Consider the following 19,541-nt stretch of genomic DNA (forward strand, 5'->3'; position numbering starts at 1 on the left):
CAGCATGACATCGCATGCACAGTGCGTGTGAGGTCATGGCGCACAATGCATGTGAGCTCACACCGGCAGGGGTGGAGCAACACACTCCGCGAAACAGCATCCTCCATGCATGATACCAGAGATAACCATGGCTGGTTTGAGAGCAGCACCGGACAGCGGACAAAGCATACAGAACCAGGTCTGTCTGGCTTAAAACCCAATGAATGGCTTGCCTACCGGTATCCCACCTGCTGACAGTACAGGGCCAGCTGCCAAGAGGCGCTGAGCAGCCCGACGCCCATTGAAGCCAATGGGACTAATCCTGAGGGGTTCTGAGCTTTTACTATCCCCATCTGGCATCTCAGCAGAGCTATCTGAAAACTCACTCCACTTTTTTGCAAACGTTTTTTAATGTTTGATTGGACCTTTTTTTCCCAGGGTTTCCTATTCCGAGGTGTTGTTTTAAAATGTCAATGATGTTTTTGGAAATTACGTCAGTGCCATTTGTTTAAATGTTGATGGGTTTTTTTTAATGTCAACACCGTTTTTGGAAAGTTCCATGAGGGTCTTTTGAAAATGTTCTTTTGAAACTTCAGCCGGCTCTCTAGCTGGTTGAAAAATACCGTGATTTCTTTGTCAAAATTTTTACTGGTTTCCAAAATTTGGGGAAAAAATTTCAACGTTATTTGAAAAATCAAAGATTTGTGACCATTCTGACTTGCCAGGATTTGGCCCCTGGTGCCTTGCAGGGGAGCATTTTCAAAAGCGCCACTTAAGGGTACGTCCCCGCAGCCTGCAGCAGTGAGCCTGCCAGCCCAGGGCTACAGACTGTGGCTCGGGGGGCTTGCGTTTCCGTGCTAAAAATATCTGTGTAGATGTTGCGCGAGGGCTGGCACGAGGGCTTTGAAGCCTAGCGAGGGGAGCTGTGCTTCAGACCCTGAGCTCCAGCCCGAGCCACACCTTAGCACCACTGGCCATGCAGCTATTCATAACAGGGCGGCACGAGCCGCACCAGCCGACATGTGTCAACCCGAGCTCAGGGGTTCGCAGCCGCTGGCTTTGGAGACGTGCCACAAGTGACCAAGTCCTGTTGGGACTGATGGGTAAAATTTTCAAAAGTGATTGAGGGACACTGGGCCAGATTTTTAATGGTATTTAGGTGCCTAAAGATTCAAAGGCCCCTGGATGCTTCTGAAAATCCCACTGGGGACCTACCTGCATCTTTAGGTGCCTAAATCCTTTAAAAATCTGTCCCAGAGGAGCCTAAGTCTCACTGAAAGTCAATGGCACTTGGGCTCCTGAGCCACATAGGTGCTGTTGAGAATTTGATCCTAAGTCTGGCTTGTGTTTCCCTCCAGTGCCCCTCCAAAGCAATCTCAGGGCAACCGCTTGTATTTATTCAAATCAGACACAAATCAGACTTGATCTCGGAGCATGTACCACATATTGGAAAGACCAATGACGAATGCTAACAAAAAGCAGCGCTGTCACATGCGAGACATTTGGTGAAGCAGGAAAACAAGAATCACCAACGACAGGCTGCCAAGATAGGTCCAAATACAGCTGTCTCCAGGAAAGATGGACATGGCAGGGTGAGAGCAACCCCTCGACCAATTTCTGTCCTCCCTGCTGCATACCATTACCCCAGAGAACAGGGAGAAGACAGTGCAAGGCTGAGAGTCCACTGGATGAGCATCCTTAGCGGAACCACCCAATGGGGACCTGGTTGGATGGTGAAGCTGCCCAGGTATCTTCCCTCCATGCAGACCGAGCCTAGACCAGGTGTGCTATAAGGTGTGACTGCTCTTTTTGCAACCAAGCTGCGGTGCATGGTGCAAAGGCAGACTCCTGCAGGCACATCCCCCTGGCATGGGTTTCCCAAAGGAAAGTGTATTCTGTGCTGTCCAGCCCTCTCCTGGACAGTTCAGATATTTAAGGCCCGCTGCCCCTCTAAGGGCTCAATATCCAACAGCTGGCTGCTTTACATGGAGTTAGCCACACAATTCAGTTTAAACACAACACTGGGTTACTTTTGATTAAAGAATAAAGCAAGTTTATTTCACTACAAAGAGATTGGTTTTACGCCAGTAGAAGTATAAGGCATTAAAGTCAGGAATGGTTACAAGAGAAATAAAGATCAAACCGTTTCTAGGAACTAAAACTTAACAAACTTGGTTCAAGATCAAATTCTCGCCACATGCTCCCAGCACAAGGGCTGACCTAATTTCAAGCCAGGATCTGCTCCCAACATCAAAGGGTGTTTCTTTTGTCTTTTGAGATGCAAGAGAGAGACGTGGAAGGGAGAGATACCTTGGGGTGTGTTAGGGGGCTTATTCCTTCACCCACTTACTTCCCTGGTCCTTCTCGCATGAACAGAGAGCAACAATACCCGAAGTCCAAAGGTGCAAACAATTCGATGTTTATTGGGGTGAACTTCCAGCAAGCACGATTCCCGTTTCCTTCCTTAGTGTCCCCCTTCCCAGCTCTGACACCACAGAGCCTTACACCTGTGTCCCTGTTCCCATTCCTGCCCTTAGCCAAACATGATTCCGATTTCCCCACCCCCATTCCCTGTTCCCATTTCCCCCACCCCACACACCCACACCCACTTCCTGACTGACTGCAGACTATATAGTAAAACTTGAGTTCTGCTTAGCTATACCTTAACCAATCAGTTTCCTGAAATTTAACTAACCAATCCTAACATACTGTAACATGATTATGTAACCAATTATATCCCACCACCTTAATTAGTTTATACCCAGCAAAATTAATTATACAGCAGACAGGAACAATCACAGAACCAGACAGAGATTATACAGACAAACAATAGCAAAGTGGGAACTATAATGACAAGACAATACAGAAGTGAGGATTTCACATCCCAGTATTGATAAGTGAGTTCTTGCCAGACAGGATGCTATCAAACTCAGTTTCCTTTTACATCTTCTAGGCACTTCCCTTTCTCTGGAGGCGATATGCATTATCAGGACAGGATTGTATTCCTAACAGCCCAATAGCACCTTCTTTCAATGTGACTGCTTTGGAATGTAAGGATGTGACCGGTCGCTTCCCAGCTTATGGCTGCCTCTGTTGCTTAGCCAAAGGCCTTAGCCTAAGAACAGGGCCGCAGACTGTCACAGTAAGAGAAGGACCTTACATTGGCAGACAGTGATTTTTATTATTTCTTTTATACCTCTAACTGGCCAAGTGATAAGAATACACCTAAATTCTTAGAGTCTTGGCCTTCACAGACAGGCCTGAATATCTATATCCTAACACTCCACCCCTTTTTTTTCTTTTTCTTTTTCTTTTGGGATCCTCCTGCCCAGGTATTCCTGGAAAAGCATAGGACATATGGCGACACATTTCCTGATAGGGCCAGGCATCAAGGGGGAAGGTGTCGCTATTCCATTTGTCCCACTGCCCCTTGTGTAGTATAGTGCCCTGCACCTTCTCTCGTACGGGCATACCACACCTATTCCAATTAGTGTTCCAGACTTCCCATTACAGTGGGCCCAAGAAGGTTGGGTCCGGGTTGTCTAGTACACTGTAGGGTTTGGAGGGCTTACTACATTACTTATAGGTTATCTCCATATGCAACATAACATAAGTACAGTTAACAATACAAAATCCACAGCAACACCGAGTCCTGACCACAGCAGTATGGTCCGACATCCGAGACACCCCCAAAACACTGCCTCTCCTCCTTCGACGAGGTCACAATCTTATGTGTCCAGTTGCTGGCAGTTGCAACAAGCTGCCCCTGCAGGTTTTGCTTGCTTTTGTCCATATCATAAGTCCATTGAATGTTCACAGCGAAATGGGATATTGTCCAAACCAGTGTTTTTGCCCATCACTTTTATAGTCCTGTCCCGCTTTGAAACTTGTTTTTTCAAGGATTACCCCTCCTGTGAAGATGCACTCAAGGAATCTTATGGTGAAAGAGGATCCATGATGGTGTTTGCTACAATGCACGACTGTTTGTTGCTGCCCCCTTCCTTGCCAAGGAATGGCTATTTGGTAGCTGATTGCCCTGGTTAGGGGTGTCAGCTTGTCCTTTGTCTTTGAGAAAATGGGTTATCCAGACTTGTCTTGTAAACACATTTCAGACTAATTTCAGCTTCTGTTTATACTGTAGCATGTACTGTTGCTACACACATTTCATCCTGAGTATCATTGACCAGTGGGTTATCAGCTTTCAAACGACACCTCACAACTCATATTTTGTACAAAGATTATCACAATAACGTGGAGGGTGTGAATACAAGGCTGCATTCGGTCACATATCATAATTCCTCTGCAGGGCTTAGACTGTTGTGCATTGCACTAAAAACACACGTCCAGAAGAGATCACAACAGACCTGGGTGGGTGAAGGCCAAGTAGATCCAGGAATGCATGCTGAACCTGCTGTTCCCAAGAGGATCATGGGTAATCAGGTCATCTAGGCTCGTATCAACTGAATCCAATTCAGGAAACCCAGCCCTCCATTCTCTGCCTGTTTTACACATGGGCAGCCTGTCCCTCCGTTTCTCCAGTCTTTACCCAGGTTATTACCCAATGGCCTTGTCAAGCCCATACCCCAGCTATTCCCCAAGGCAAGCGCGTTCAGCTACCCAAATCTATACCTAGGCCATGTTCCTATTGGAACCTTGCCATGAACTCCACTTGGGGCAGGACTGTGTCCCAGTCTGTCCTGAACATAGTCTAATGTAGATCCAGTTTATAGCAAGTCTGTTACCCAAAGGGATTCCACAACAACAACTGTAAAACGATGATTTTATTTGCATGCAGTTTTATAATTAAGCACTTTATTGTGTTAGGCATTGTTTGATTATACAGTCTGCTGAGGACCAATACAGCATTATGATAATGGGTAAAGAATGAGTCACTGGGAGATCAGCTTGTCAAGAATTTGTATTTGAGTTGGTTTTGTTTTCACCCAATACCTCAGGCATCAGCAGATAATAAACCCATAACATGGTCATATTGGTGTATACATGTTTCCCCAGACTAGAGTAAATGCTCTGTCTCTATAAGAAAATCTGGGGGGTTCCTACCCCCAAGAACAAAAAACCTGCTGTTGATGAGCCTGATCCTGCATTGTCACACAGTCCTTTTCCTCCACACCTGCCCTACGCACGCAAACGTTGAGAACCAACGGTGTTTGTGGAACCGATCTTCGATTTATTTCTACATGGACACTTCTAGCTAACACAAATCCATGGAGGGCCAGCTTTTGAAATAACTACAACTGCTCAACAGGTTTCTAATGAAAAATGGGCCTTTTCCCATAATTTTCTGATTCTTCAATGAAATCAGAAAACCAAACCAAGAAGCCCTTTTGGGGGTTTTGGTTACTTTGGATTTTGTTGTTGTTTTCAGATTTTCTGGAGGTTTACTGGGTTGTTTTCATGTATTGTTCTTTCTTCTTCCTCTCTTCCCCCCCCCCTTTTCTTCAAAGGCAAAATTTGGGAGGGGGAAATAAAAAACGTGAACAAAATGTTAATAGATGAAAAATCACGTCCTTTCTGAAAGCTGTGTAGTGAAAATGGCATGGAAATTTTCAGAGAGGGTCACAACCTTTTTTTTCTCATTTTTTTTGACGATCTCTAGAAATGACTTTATCTGGTGCAAAGGGCGGTGGAACGTATCTAGAATAGAAGTCAATACAGAACATGGATTATTGTCCAAAGAAGGCTGATTTTAGGGAAGCTTCCCAGCACTGAGCTCTAGGGGCAGGATGAGCAGCTCACAAGGCCCCTTGCCCACAACAACGGCCTTTTAACTAATTCTGCCACCACACTCCATGGCAAGGAGGTACTTACAGCTAGCTTATTGTGACTGATTCAAAATTGCACACACTGCATACCCAGTAATTATTTTGTGGGTGCAAATATGTTATCAAGGATCTGAATCCTGAGGAATTCCCAGACACAGACACATTGAAAGGCAGGCCTGTGCTTTATTCTTACATAGCCCCTCTTCTGGGGCACCCAGTCTTCAGCAGTGATGGGAGCCCCTAATTCTTCTCTCCTTGGGGACTCGGTGACACCCCCACTTAGGACCAATGGCCCTGTGTTTCTAATGGACTGGTGTTGAAACTAATAACAACCGCTGTGGCCTGTAGGCTATTCCCATTCACGGGTGCAGTAAATCAAAGACACAACACTTCATACCTGGAATGGAGGGGGGTAAATGTAAAGAAGGGGAAAGGAACAAGCAAAGGAACCAAGGTTGTTAAATGAGACCCCAACCAATCCCAAAGCAACAACTCAAAGCCCACACCCTGAAGTCTGGGCCGTGTCTGGGCAGTAAGGCTGGAGCTTGGTGTGAAGCCCTGGTTCCCTCGCTGGAAGGCCAGCAACTCTACCTTTAGCTGGATGGAGTCCCTGGCAGCCTCGAGCCCTGGCCGTCCCCCAGTTCCTGGTGCAGCGGTGGCCAGCCGAGCTCAGGCATAACAACAGAAGATGGTAAATAGGCCCAATGGCCTGTGATGGGATGTTAGATGGGGTGGGATCTGAGTTACTACAGAGAATTCTTTCCTGGGTATCTGGCTGGTGAATCTTGCCCATATGCTCAGGGTTCAAGTGATCGCCATATTTGGGGTCGGGAAGGAATTTTCCCCCAGGGCAGATTGGAAGAGGCCCTGGGGGTTTTTCGCCTTCCTCTGTAGCATGGGGCACGGGTCACTTGCTGGAGGATTCTCTGCTCCTTGAAGTCTTTAAACCATGATTTGAGGACTTCAATAGCTCAGACATAGGTGAGAGGTTTATCACAGGAGTGGGTGGGTGAGATTCTGTGGCCTGGATTGTGCAGGAGGTCAGACTAGATGATCATAATGGTCCCTTCTGACCTTAATATCTAAGAAGAGCGGCCATACTGTGTCAGACCAAAGGTCCATCTAGCCCAGTATCTTGTCTTCCGACAGTGGCCAATGCCAGGTGCCCCAGAGGGAAGGAACAGAACAGGGAATCATCAAGTGATCCATCCCGTCGCCCATTCCCAGCTTCTGGCAAACAGAGGCTAGGAACACCATCCCTTCCCATCCTGGCTAATAGTCATTGATGGGACCTGTCATTCATGAATTTATCTAGTTTTTTTTTTAACCCTGTTAGAGTCTTGGCCTTCATAACATCCTCTGGCAAGGAGTTCCACAGGTTGACTGTGCTTTGTGTGAAGAAATACTTCCTTTTGTTTGTTTTAAACCTGCTGCCGATTAATTTCATTTGATGACCTCTAGTTCTTGTGTTATGAGAAGGAGTAAACAACACTTCCTTATTCCCTTTCTCGATCCCAGTCATGATTTTATAGACCTCAATCATATCCCCCCTTAGTCGTCTCATTTCCAAGCTCAAAAGTCCCAGTCTTATTAATCTCTCCTCATATGGAGCCACTGTGAAGGCGGTCATGAACCAGCTGAAGGGTCTGACTGCTATGATGCATGGCTATGATGGGACATGGTCCCTAAGGGCAAGGAGTTACCTAGAGAAGATGACAGTGGATGATGATGTGGTGGCATATCTTCTTGCCTTTGAGAGAATGGCCTTACGTGAAGCCTGGCCCCAAGACCAGTGGGCCAGCATCCTCACCCCTTTCCTCTGTGGGGCGGCCCAGAAGGCCTACTACGACATGGCAGCAGAAGCAGCTACAGATTACCCCCCAGTTGAAGGCTGAGATCCTGGCGAGGTCCGGGATGATGACAGCTATAAGGGTCCAGAGGTTCCATGATGGCAGAGCACTGAGGTCCCAGCTGTTCGACGTGATCCCTCTAACACGATTGTGGCTGTTCCCTGAGATCCTCAGAGCGGAGAAAATTATGCAACTTGTAGTGTTGGATAGGTTCATGAGAGGCTAATGTAGTGTCCATCTTTAAAAAAGGGAAGAAGGAGGATCCTGAGAACTACAGGCCAGTCAGCCTTACCTCAGTCCCTGGAAAAATCATGGAGCAGGTCCTCAAGGAATCAATTCTGAAGCACTTAGAGGAGAGGAAAATGATCAGGAACAGTCAGCATGGATTCACAAAGGGCAAGTCATGCCTGACTAATCTAATTGCCTTCTATGATGAGATAACTGGCTCTGTGGATGAGGAGAAAGCGGTGGACGGGTTATTCCTTGACTTTAGCAAAGCTTTTGACACTGTATTCCACAGTATTCTTGCGAGCAAGTTAAAGACATATGGGCTGGATGAATGGACTATAAGGTGGATAGAAAGCTGGCTAGATTGTCGGGCTCAACGGGTAGTAATCAATGGCTCCATGTCTAGCTGGCAGCCTGTATCAAGTGGAGTGCCCCAAGGGTCGGTCCTAGGTCCGGTTTTGTTCAATATCTTCATTAATGATCTGGAGGATGGCATGGATTGCACCCTCAGCAAGTTTGCAGATGATGCTAAACTGAGAGGAGAGTTAAATACGCTGGAGGATAGGGATAGGATACAGAGGGACCTAGACAAATTAGAGGATTGGGCCAAAAGAAATCTGATGAGGTTCAACAAGGACAAGTGCAGAGTCCTGCACTTAGGATGGAAGAATCCCGTGCACCACTACAGGCTAGGGACCGAATGGCTCGGCAGCAGTTCTGCAGAAAAGGACCTCGGGGTTACAGTGGACGAGAAGCTAGATATGAGTCAACAGTGTGCCCTTGTTGCCAAGAAGGCCAATGGCATTTTGGGATGTATATGTAGGGGCATTGCCAGCAGATCGAGGGACGTGATTGTTCCCCTCCATTCAACATTGGTGAGGCCTCATCTGGAGTACTGTGTCCAGTTTTGGGCCCCACACTACAAGAAGGATGTGAAAAAAATTGGAAAGCATCCAGCAGAGGGCAACAAAAATGATTAGGGGACTGGAACACATGACTTATGAGGAGAGGCTGAGGGAACTGGGATTGTGTAGTCTGCGGAAGAGAAGAATGAGGGGGGATTTGATAGCTGCTTTCAATGACCTGAAAGGGGGTTCCAAAGAGGATGGATCTCGACTGTTCTCAGTGGTAGCAGATGACAGAACGAGGAGTAATGGTCTCAAGTTGCAGTGGGGGAGGTTTAGGTTGGATGTTAGGAAAAACTTTTTCACTAGGAGGGTGGTGAAGCACTGGAATGCGTTACCTAGGGAGGTGGTGGAATCTCCTTCCTTTGAAGTTTTCAAGGTCAGACTTGACAAGCCCTTGCTGGGATGATTTAGTTGGGGATTGGTCCTGCTCTGAGCAGGGGGTTGGACTATATGACCTCCTGAGGTCCCTTCCAATCCTGATATTCTATGATTCTATGATTACCACGAGATCTACAAGGATGGGTCAGCCAAAATGACCCCTCCTCCTATGATGAGATATTTGCCCTTGTAGAGAGACTCTTAATGGCCAAGGAACTTTCTCAGACTACCAGGAAAGAGATGCATCGGGTCAAGAGGCCAGTCCCTGCCCCGAGGGCCTGGGTTTCCAAAGCACCGGGCAAAACTATGTTGGGGAGGAAGGAGTCTGAAGAGCAGCCTGAGACCGCGAAGGGACTTGGGGACCTGGGCAGAGAGGGTCATGGGGTTACGCCCACTAGCCCAAAGAATAGGGGGATGCCCCGAGCAGCATATAGGCATTATGCGTGTGGGGAATTAGGATAAATAGCCTCCCAGTACCCTAATGTGGAGGAGCCCATGCAGTGCAATCTGAGGGATCATGAAGATCTTTGCAGCTTGATAAACCTTATGGGAGTCGCAATGGTCCCCCCGTAAAGACACGTGGCCAGTTAGGATGAATGGCATACAGACCCTGGCCTTAGTGGACTCTGGAAGTGCTGTCACACTGGTCTCAGGGAAATCAGGGGGGCAGGACCAGCTGTCTCGGGCCAAGCACGCTGGAATAACCTGTGTACATGGTGTTGTCAATTATTATTCAACCATCCCTGTACCAATTGAGCTCTAGGGGAATACCACAAGGGTGATGGCGGGGGTGGTCCTGAAACTCCCATATCTGGGCCTTATAGGACGAGATTTCCCAGTGTTTGGAGGCATACACCCCATAGACAAGTCAGAGGAGGATAGTAACCTCGTGACTGATACAATGACCCCAGTAACTAGCCCTCTCCAGGTCTTCTGTGAATTAGCCCGGGACTTGTTCTCTACACCTGGGAAGCTCTGGAAGAATAGGCGAGAAAGGAGGACAGATAAGAGGTTGGGAACCAGGATCCTGGCCCAGAACCAAAAGGCTGCACTTGTAGGGAAGAAATCATATCCAGCTGGTGGGGGGAAGGGCGACACAGAGGGTCGATGAGCTGGAAGCTGTACCCAGTCCCATGGAGACCAACCCTGAGAGGGAACCAGAAGTAGGTCCCCTTGAATGTGGGCTTATTGGACCCTCACTTGAGACTTTGGGGCAGGATCAGGCCAATGATCCGCTGTACAATAACATTAGAAAAGAGGTAGTTTAGGTGAATGTGGTCCTGGTGGAGGGGAAAACCAAAGCCCCAGAGCTATATTTCATGATAAAAAGGGATCTGCTATGTAGGGTAGTCCGACTACAAGAGCAAGAGGTGGAGCAGCTGTTGGTACCTCGAAGGCACCAGAGGGCAGTGTTAGACCTAGCTCATAATCATGTGTTTGGAGGACACCTAGGGATACATAAAACCCTCAATCGAATCCTGTGGAGGTTCTTTTGGCCAGAAGTTTATACGGAGGTCCGACGATATCACGCCTTCTGCCCAGAATGCCAATTCCATGGCCCCTGACCTCACTTGAGGGCCCCTTTAGTACCTCTCCCAATTATCAAAGTCCCATTCGAGAGGATAGCCATGGACCTGATAGGCCCACTGGAGCAGTCAACCTGGGGCCATCAGAGTGTGCTCGTTGTTGTGGACTATGCCACCTGGTACCCAGAAGCCGCACCCCTATGAAACACAACATCCAAAAAGATAGCTAAGGAATTAATCCAAATTTTTTCTAGGGTGGAGATACCCAAAGAGATCTTAATGGATCAAGGAACCCCCTTCATGTCAAAGTTGATGAAGGACCTGTGGGCAATGCTCCACATAAGAGCCCTAAGAATAACAATCTACCATCCACAGACTGATGGCCTCATCAAACACTTTAATAAGACACTGAAGAACATGATACAGAAAGTTGTGAGCCAAGACGGGAAGAATTGGGACACCTTACTACCCTACCTGATGTTTGCTATAAGGGAGGTTCCCCAGACTTCAACCGGGTTTTCCCTTTTCGAGCTGTTCTATGGTCGTCACCCCTACGGCATACTGGACATCGCTAAGGAGGGCTGGGAAGAGCAGCCTAACCAGGAAATAAGCATCATCGAACATATGATGCAGATGAAAGACAAGATAGCCCAAGTCACCCCCATAGTGCGGGAACACATGGAGAAGGCACAAGAGGCCTACCAGACCTATTACAATCGCCAAGTGATGGCCCGGAAATTCCAGGTGGGAGATCAGGTAATGGTGCTGGTGCCCACTGCTGAGAGCAAGCTCCTGGCCAGATGGCAGGGGCCATGTGAAGTAACAGAAGCCATTGGAGAGATCAACTATAAGGTTTGACAGCCTGATCGCTGGAAGCCGGAACAGATCTACCATGTAAACCTATGGCAAGACAGGGAAGCTCATCTGGTCACCCTAGAGATGCCACCCCAAGAAAGCAAACATCAGGGACAGGTGGGGATATCCCTTGAATTGGCCCCTGAACAATGAGAAGTTATCAATATGATTGAATGGAACCACAACATGTTCTCGGAAAAGCCAGGCAGGACCACAGAGGTTCATTACCACATCATCACAGATCCTGGAGTAAATGTGCATGTTAAGCCATATCTGATCCCAGAAGCAAAAAGGGAGGAGATCAGGACCAAAGTTGGGAGAATGCTGGAGCTGGGAGTCATTGAGGAGTCCCATAGTCAATGGTCCAGTCTAATTGTCCTGATGCCTAAGTCAGATGACAGCAGGCAATTCTGCAATGACTTCCGAATATTAAATGGGGTGTCCCAGTTTGATTCTTACCCCATACCTCGGATAGATGAGCTAAACAACCGATTGGGAAAAGCACGATTTTTGTCCACCCTTGACCTGACCAAAGGTTATTGGAAAATCCCTCTGGCCAAGGAAGCCAAAGAGAAGACTGCCTTTTCGACACCAGAGGGATTGTACCAGTACACGGTCCTCTCTTTTGGATTACATTGGCCCCCCGCAACCTCCCAGTGGCTCAGGGATAAGCTGTTGTGTCCACATAACTAGTATGTGGCCACTTACCTTGACGACGTTGTCATACATAGCCCAGACTGGGAGATACACCTAGAAAAGGTGGAAGCAATATTGGAAACCCTGAGGAAGGTGGATCTCACTGCAAATCCCTCCAAACGTGCAGTAGGGCTAGTAGAAGCCACATACCTCAAGTATATTGTGGGGAGGGGTGAAGTGAAGCCCCAGCTGAACAAGTTGGAGGCGATACAAAGTAGGCCCCAGCCAATCTGGAAGAAACAGGTCAGAGAAATCCTGGGGATAGTTGGGTACTATAGGCGATTCATTCCCCACTTGACTACCAGAGCATACCCGTTGACGGATCTGATAAAAGCCTGGGGCCCAGACATAGTGAAATGGTCCAGTGCAGCTGAAGAGGCTTTTACAGACCTGAGGACTGACCTCGGCAGTAACCCAGTGCTAGTAGCCCCAGACTTTGAGGCAAACTGATGCCTCCGAGGTCGGGTTCGGAGCAGTGCTTTCTCAAGTGGTGGGAGAGGAAGAACACCCCAATCCTATTCCTTAGTCGGAAACGCCTGCCCAGAGAACAAAAGTATGCAGTGGTAGAGAAGGAATGCCTTGCGGTAAAGGGGGCCATGGAAATCCTCCGATACTACCTACTCAGACGGAGGTTTATCCTCGTCACTGACCATGCCCCCCCTGAAATGGATGCACCGAAACAAAGAATGAAACGCAAGGGTAACGAGATGGTTCCTACCGTTACAACCCTTCCACTTCAGCATGCAGCCCAGGTCGGGGACCAGGCATGGCAAAGTGGATGGCCTGTCAAGGGTGCACTGTTTTTCGACCCAAGTAGCCCAACCCCATGGTGCTGAGTGGGGGTGGGCAGGGTATGTGACAAAGTCGCGCCGGACAGCTGCAAGAAGGTCTTGGAAGGCCGATATGTTAGCCCTAGAATGTTAAAGGCCCTTTTCCCTACAGGCTGAGAAGGGGTTACCTCAGGTCAATTAGCAACACTTGATCCCAATCAAGAGCTGCCTGAGACCTTTAAAAACCCCTCCTCTGGGCAGAAAGAGAGGAATGAGAGAGAGAGAAAAGCTGCTGCCAGGCTAGTAGTGAAATAAGCTTCTCCAGGGTGAGAGGCTGTGCTCCTTCCCATAGGTGAACAGCCAAACCTGAGTGTCTGCTAGGGGAAGGACTGACACCCCAGGGCAACCAACCATGACACCCTGCACCAGTGAAGGGGGCAGCAAAAGGTACCCCCCTGGGTTTTTGTTTGAGACTGTTTCCTTTTTGTTTGGTGGAGGATCACCCCTTAAGCCGACCCTCAAGCCTACCCCGAAAGTATGACCCAGGACGCACAGAAGGGGGAAGGCAAAACCTGCCCTGAGGTGAGGCCAATTACCCCAGGCTCGCCATCACCAGAGGGGAAGCGCTAAGTCAGGCAGGATGAAGGAGGTGCTTTGTTACCTTCATTATAACTTCCAGAGCACATGGATCCTTTGAAGTCAATGGAAAGAACTCGATGTAGTTTATGAGTTTAGGAACAGGCTCTCAATGATTTAGTTGGGGATTGGTCCTGCTTTGAGCAGGGGGTTGGACTAGATGACCTCCTGAGGTCCCTTCCAACCCTGATATCCTATGATTCTATGATATGTACAATTAGTCCCTGAAATGTTTGGGAAGCCGACCTAATGCCAAATGGCATTTGCTTATAACTGTGGGACCTGATCCAAAGCCCACTGAGGCCATAGAGTCATAGAGATTAAGACCAGAAGGGACCCCTGAATCATCTAGTCAGACCTCCTGTCTATCACAGGCCACAAGCACCACCATCACCAGTACGCTAAACCCAACAACCGAAATTAGACCAAAGTATTGCAGTGCTATCAGAGTCAGCGAAGTTAGCAACATGAAGAGTGACTCAGTACAGAATGATCAACTAGTGTATGTAGCATTTCACAAAGAGAAAACCAGGAACAAAGACAGCAAAATACCAACCAAAATAAGAATAATTTTTTTGATGAGCAACCATTCCTATGCACTGTGTGTAGGTCCATCCTGGCCAGAATTCAGTCAGCTATGCCTCTGCTGCAACAGGAAATATATTCTTCAAAGGCGGGCCACACAGCTAAAAGCACAAGAGTCTACATGGTTGGAGGACTGGAAGTAAGGGCCTCAGATTGCTTGGTAGTGACAGTGATTGCAAAACAAACTGCTTTACTTTGATAAATACCTCTAAATAGTAACAGCAGGGGTCTATTTTTCGAATGGGATTCTAGCGTGCAATGCAATGTTATTCCAAGGAAGATGTATGATGCTGTCATTAAGGAAGCCATTGAGAAATCCTAAATGAAGGTTGAGCATCAGGGGGTAGCCGTGTTAGTCTGTATCCACAAAAACAACAAGGAGTCCGGTGGCACCTTAAAGACTAACAGGTTTATTTGGGCATTAGCTTTCGTGGGTAAAAAATAATATGCTCAGATAAATCTGTTAGTCTTTAAGGTGCCACTGGACTCCTTGTTGTTTAAATGAAGGTTGTTTCCTATGCAGGACAGTTACAGTCGAAGTTGGATTTTATGAACACCTGTCTTATGAATGACCAATTACATGAACCATGGTTCATGATGGAAAAGAAAAACAATCACATAAAGAAGGTGATTTTGATGAAGAACAAATTGAAAACCCTTCACCCCTCAATACCTTCAGAGCTTTGGAAATCATTTCGCAGTGGTTTTGAAGAACGAGAAGAAAGCAATGCAGTGCATCATACTGCAGCTTATGCACTGGACCTACTGCAATTTTGAAATGTTCAGTGTTATGAACTTTTGTGATTTTGTGAACTGATCAATCCACAATTAATCTGTCAAATAGGGGATCTACTGTACAAGGGGAAAGAACCGTCACAACTTGCTTTAAGAACCAGTATCAGTTAACAGCTTTCCAAAAGTAAATGCAGATTTACTATCTGTTTGAGGAGTTAAAATCTGCTGGCCGTAAAGTTAGTTTAAAAAGTATGGAAGTTAAACAAATATTTGCTGTAAAATGTGGATCCATGTAATCTATCTAATCTATTCTCATACACCCCCCATCTAATCTATCTATCTGTCTATTCACGTACACCCCCTATCTAGCTAGCTATCCTCATACACCCCCTATTTATCCATCTACCGCCATACGCCCCCTCTATCTATCTATCCTCATACACCCCCCACATCTATCTGTCTATCCTCCTACACCCTCCTATCTAATCTATCTATCTATCCTCATCCCCTATCTATCTAATCTATCTATCCTCATACACCCCCTCTATCTATCTATCCACATACACTCCCATCTATCTAACTACCCCCATATGTCCCCTCTATCTATCTATCTATCCTCATACACCCCCATCTATCTGTCTATCCTCATGCACCCTCCTATCTATCTAATCTATCTATCCTCACCCCTTATCTATTTATCTAATCTATCTATCCTCATAAACCCCCTATGTATCTAATCTATCTATCCTTACCCCCTATTTATCTAATCTATCTATGCTCATACACCCCCTATCGATCTATCCTCAGACACCCCCTATATATCTAATCTATCTATCCTTATACACCCCCATCTATCTACCTATCTAATCTATCCCCATACACCCCCCCATCTATCTATCTATCTCCATATACACCCATCTCTCTCTCTTTCTCTCTCCATATACACCTAGCTAGCTAGGTGGCCAGATCCTCAGCTGGTTTAAACGGATGTAGCTCCAGTGGAGTTCAATGGAGTTCCCCCAATTTACACCAGCTGGGGAGCCAGCCTGTTCTGTGTTTGCACACAGAGTACAGTCCGGAGGATGTCAAGACCTATGGAGAGTTAATATTCAGTGGCGGAGTTTCTAAACTTAGAAGCATGTTGCTTTGTGAAAGGGGCCAGAGCTGCAGATTCTCCCTGTTGGCTGACGTTCCCCAGTGGGCCGTGCATTGGAGGAGCTATAAATACTCGTATGCTCTGACCTGGCATCCCTGGGAAGTTACCATCAAGCCTTGCAGCTATTGCCGAATGATGCTGACCTGGTGAGTGAGCAGGCTCCAGATCTCCAGATCCCTGAGGCAGCACGGATGCTGCCGTCATGTCTAAGAAGTGAGTTGGCTTCATGCTGTAGCAACGTGCTTCTCGTGGCACAGGTAGATAAAGAACGTTCACCGTAAGCTGGTTCAGCTGAGCCCAGGAGGGGCAAGGTATTGAATAGAAAATGTCTCTCTCCATCTCCAGTACTTATATGGCCCCAGCGCCGCAGTAGCTGAGAGCCTCGCGGTCTTTGATGGATGGATCCTCACTCACCCCCGTGGAGCCAGGCAGGACTGTTATCTCCATTGTACACACAGGGAAACTGAGGCACAAGGAGACCAGTGACAAAATCACCTGCCCATGGTCACATAGGGAGCCTGTAGCAGAGCTGGCAATTCAACAAGCTCTCTTGTGTCCCAGCCTAGGGCGCTAACCACTGGACCATCATTTCTGAGCCTTTGCGTATATTTAAAGAGCGGTGTGGCATGTGCACTGTTGATCCAAGTTGGTGCCATGTGTTATAGCCTGTGTAACAGATAGCACATAGCAGACTGTCCCATCAGTGATCAGTCAGCTCGCATGGCTAGAAAGTCATCCCTGGAACTCCCTCCTTGCTTTCTGGTTTTCCTGCCCCCAGCACTGTGGGGCAGCTACAGTGGATTGAAATAGTGCAGGGGAGGAGGCAGGGGAGTGCTGCTTACTCAGGCGGGGGAGCAGAGGGGGCCCTCCCCTGTGTTATTAGCAAAGATGGGGGACCTTAGCTCCCCTTGCACCACCTTGCTTTAACCAGCAGATGAATGAGCATGGAATAAAAATTAAAACCCACCTTATTAACAGAGAGAGAGCTGGTCAGAAAAGAACAAGTTTGATTATTTAATCGTACCTGAAATGTATTCGAAAAGTGAACTTATTTTGATAGGCCACAGTGTGTATCTGTGTCTACGTCTATACATAACATATACTGTCTGTAGATAGATAAATGGATACAGTGGGTGGGTCTGGTGATTAGATAGATCGATAGATAGATAGATGGGGTGTATGGGGATAGATCAGGGGTTCTCAAACCACGGGTCAGGACCCCTCAGGGGGTCGTGAGGTTATTACATGGGGGGTTGCGAGCTGTCAGCCTCCACCCCAAACCCCACTTTGCCTCCAGCATTTATAATAGTGTTAAATATACAAAAAAGTGTTTTTAATTTATAAGAGGGGGGTCGCACTCAAAGGCTTGCTGTGTGAAAGGGGTCACCAGTACAAAAGTTTGAGAACCACTGGATAGATAGATAGATAGATAGATAGATAGATAGATAGATAGATAGATAGATAGATAGATAGATCATGCTTTGTTCAGTAATTTACGCTCTCAATAAATGAGACTGGCTATATATATCTCTCTCAAAACGTTTTCTTAGAAAGTCTGCTTTTTTTATTCATTGTTTCTTTCTTAGCATCTCATTCCACCACCTCTGCCCAGCGGTTGTGATGGTATTGTCCCTAGATAACATGCATTGCTGTCATTCATGCCCTAAAAGAGATCATTCTGTCTCTGCTTAATTGTGCCAGGCGAATGCAGGAAGCAGTGCTGGAATGGGAGGGGAAGCTAAGACAGACAGACAGAGAAATTAAATGTCCCCCCTCCATCAAGGCCACCTAGGACATGACTGGCCACATACAGAAATGACAAGAAATGCAAAGTGTGGGTTCTCGCACAGACAGTAACCCAGCCACACACACCCCTGCAGGTTGACAACACTTGTCACGTTTATCCAGTCTAGTGTTGCTGCACATAGGCGTCGTATTCATAGAAATGTCCAAGAGAAAAATGCTATCGAAGAGCTACCGACCCAGCTCCACTGACATCAATGGAAAGACTCCCCGTTGATTTCAGTAAGAGTTGGATCATGCCCTAATTGAATCAGTGCCTCATAGATTTGAAGGCCGGAAGGGCCCGTTTGCATCATCTCCTCGGACCCCCTGCATAGCACAGGCCACAGAACCTCACCATCAATGGTTAATTATTTGTTAAGTGGGGACAGTGTGGTCAGGCTGGTAGATCTGTTTCTTCCCAGCACTAGACGCCTGAGTACTAGTTAGAGGCAATGCAATCTCTGCCAACTAGCACCCGCTGCCTCTCATTATAGGGCCAGAAGCATCTCTTGAAGTCTCATCTGGTGCAGGAAATGCATCATGTTACCTTTCAATGGCTCCTGCTTCAATCCCACAAAGTTCCTCCTGATCGGCATCCCTGGGCTGGAAACCCTGCACGTCTGGATCTCCATCCCCTTCTGCTTCATGTACGTCATCGCCATCCTGGGGAACTGCACCATCCTCTTCATCATCAAGACGGAGCCGAGCCTGCATGAGCCCATGTTCTACTTCCTCTCCATGCTGGCCGTCATCGACCTAGTCCTCTCCACCTCCACCATGCCCAAGCTGCTGGCCATCTTCTGGTTCAGTTACAGAGAGATCAGCTTGGAAGCCTGCCTCCTCCAGATGTTTGTCATACACTCCTTCTCAGCCATAGAGTCTGGGATCTTCCTGGCCATGGCTTTCGACCGCTACATCGCCATCTGCAACCCACTGAGGCACAAGACCGTCTTGACCAACACGATCGTATCCAAGATTGGGCTGGCGGCCATGATCCGGGGCATGTTGTACATCTCCCCACTGCCCCTACTTGTCCAACGGTACGCGTACTACAGGACCAACGTCATCGCACATTCCTACTGTGAGCACATGGCAGTTGTGATACTGGTGTGTGGGGATATCACCATCAGCAATCTCTATGGCCTGACTATTGGCTTTCTGGTGCTGCTCATGGATTTGCTGTTCATTGTCCTGTCCTACATCATGATCCTGCGGGCCGTGCTCAGGCTAGCCTCAGTTGATGCCCGCCTCAAGACCTTCAGCACCTGCATCTCCCATGTCTGCGCCATCCTGGCCTTCTACACACCCATTGTCGCCTCATCGCTGACACACCGGTTCGGCCAAAACGTGTCTCCTCGCATCCACATCCTGCTGGCCAACTTCTACCTCCTGGTCCCACCCATGCTGAACCCCATTGTGTATGGGGCGAGGACCAAACAGATACGGCAGAGAGTGCTTAAGATTTAAGTATTTGCTTCAGGTTGGGGGGCTGTTTGTTGAAGCAATAACTCACCAGCAACCACACACCACACAACAAAAACACTAACCCAGGAACCTATCCTTGCAACAAAGCCCGTTGCCAACTGTGTCCACATATCTATTCAGGGGACACCATCATAGGGCCTAATCACATCAGCCACACTATCAGAGGCTCGTTCACCTGCACATCTA

General features: G+C 47.5%; 1 protein-coding gene across 1 annotated transcript; it reads left to right on the forward strand.

The window, feature by feature from the left end:
- The first annotated feature begins 18,410 nt into the window (after positions 1-18,410).
- Positions 18,411-19,337, forward strand: LOC141980881 (olfactory receptor 52M1-like). Its single transcript, XM_074942583.1, has one exon. The coding sequence runs from the start codon at positions 18,411-18,413 to the stop codon at positions 19,335-19,337; it is 927 nt and encodes a 308-aa protein (XP_074798684.1).
- Positions 19,338-19,541: the final 204 nt, after the last annotated feature.

Source organism: Natator depressus, chromosome 1, assembly GCF_965152275.1.
Source record: "Natator depressus isolate rNatDep1 chromosome 1, rNatDep2.hap1, whole genome shotgun sequence".
In the NCBI taxonomy this organism is placed as follows: domain Eukaryota; kingdom Metazoa; phylum Chordata; order Testudines; family Cheloniidae; genus Natator; species Natator depressus.

Bases quoted from the DNA above. Each gene is read 5' to 3' on its own strand.
- LOC141980881 (XM_074942583.1), top strand. From the start codon at position 18,411: ATGTTACCTTTCAATGGCTCCTGCTTCAATCCCACAAAGTTCCTCCTG.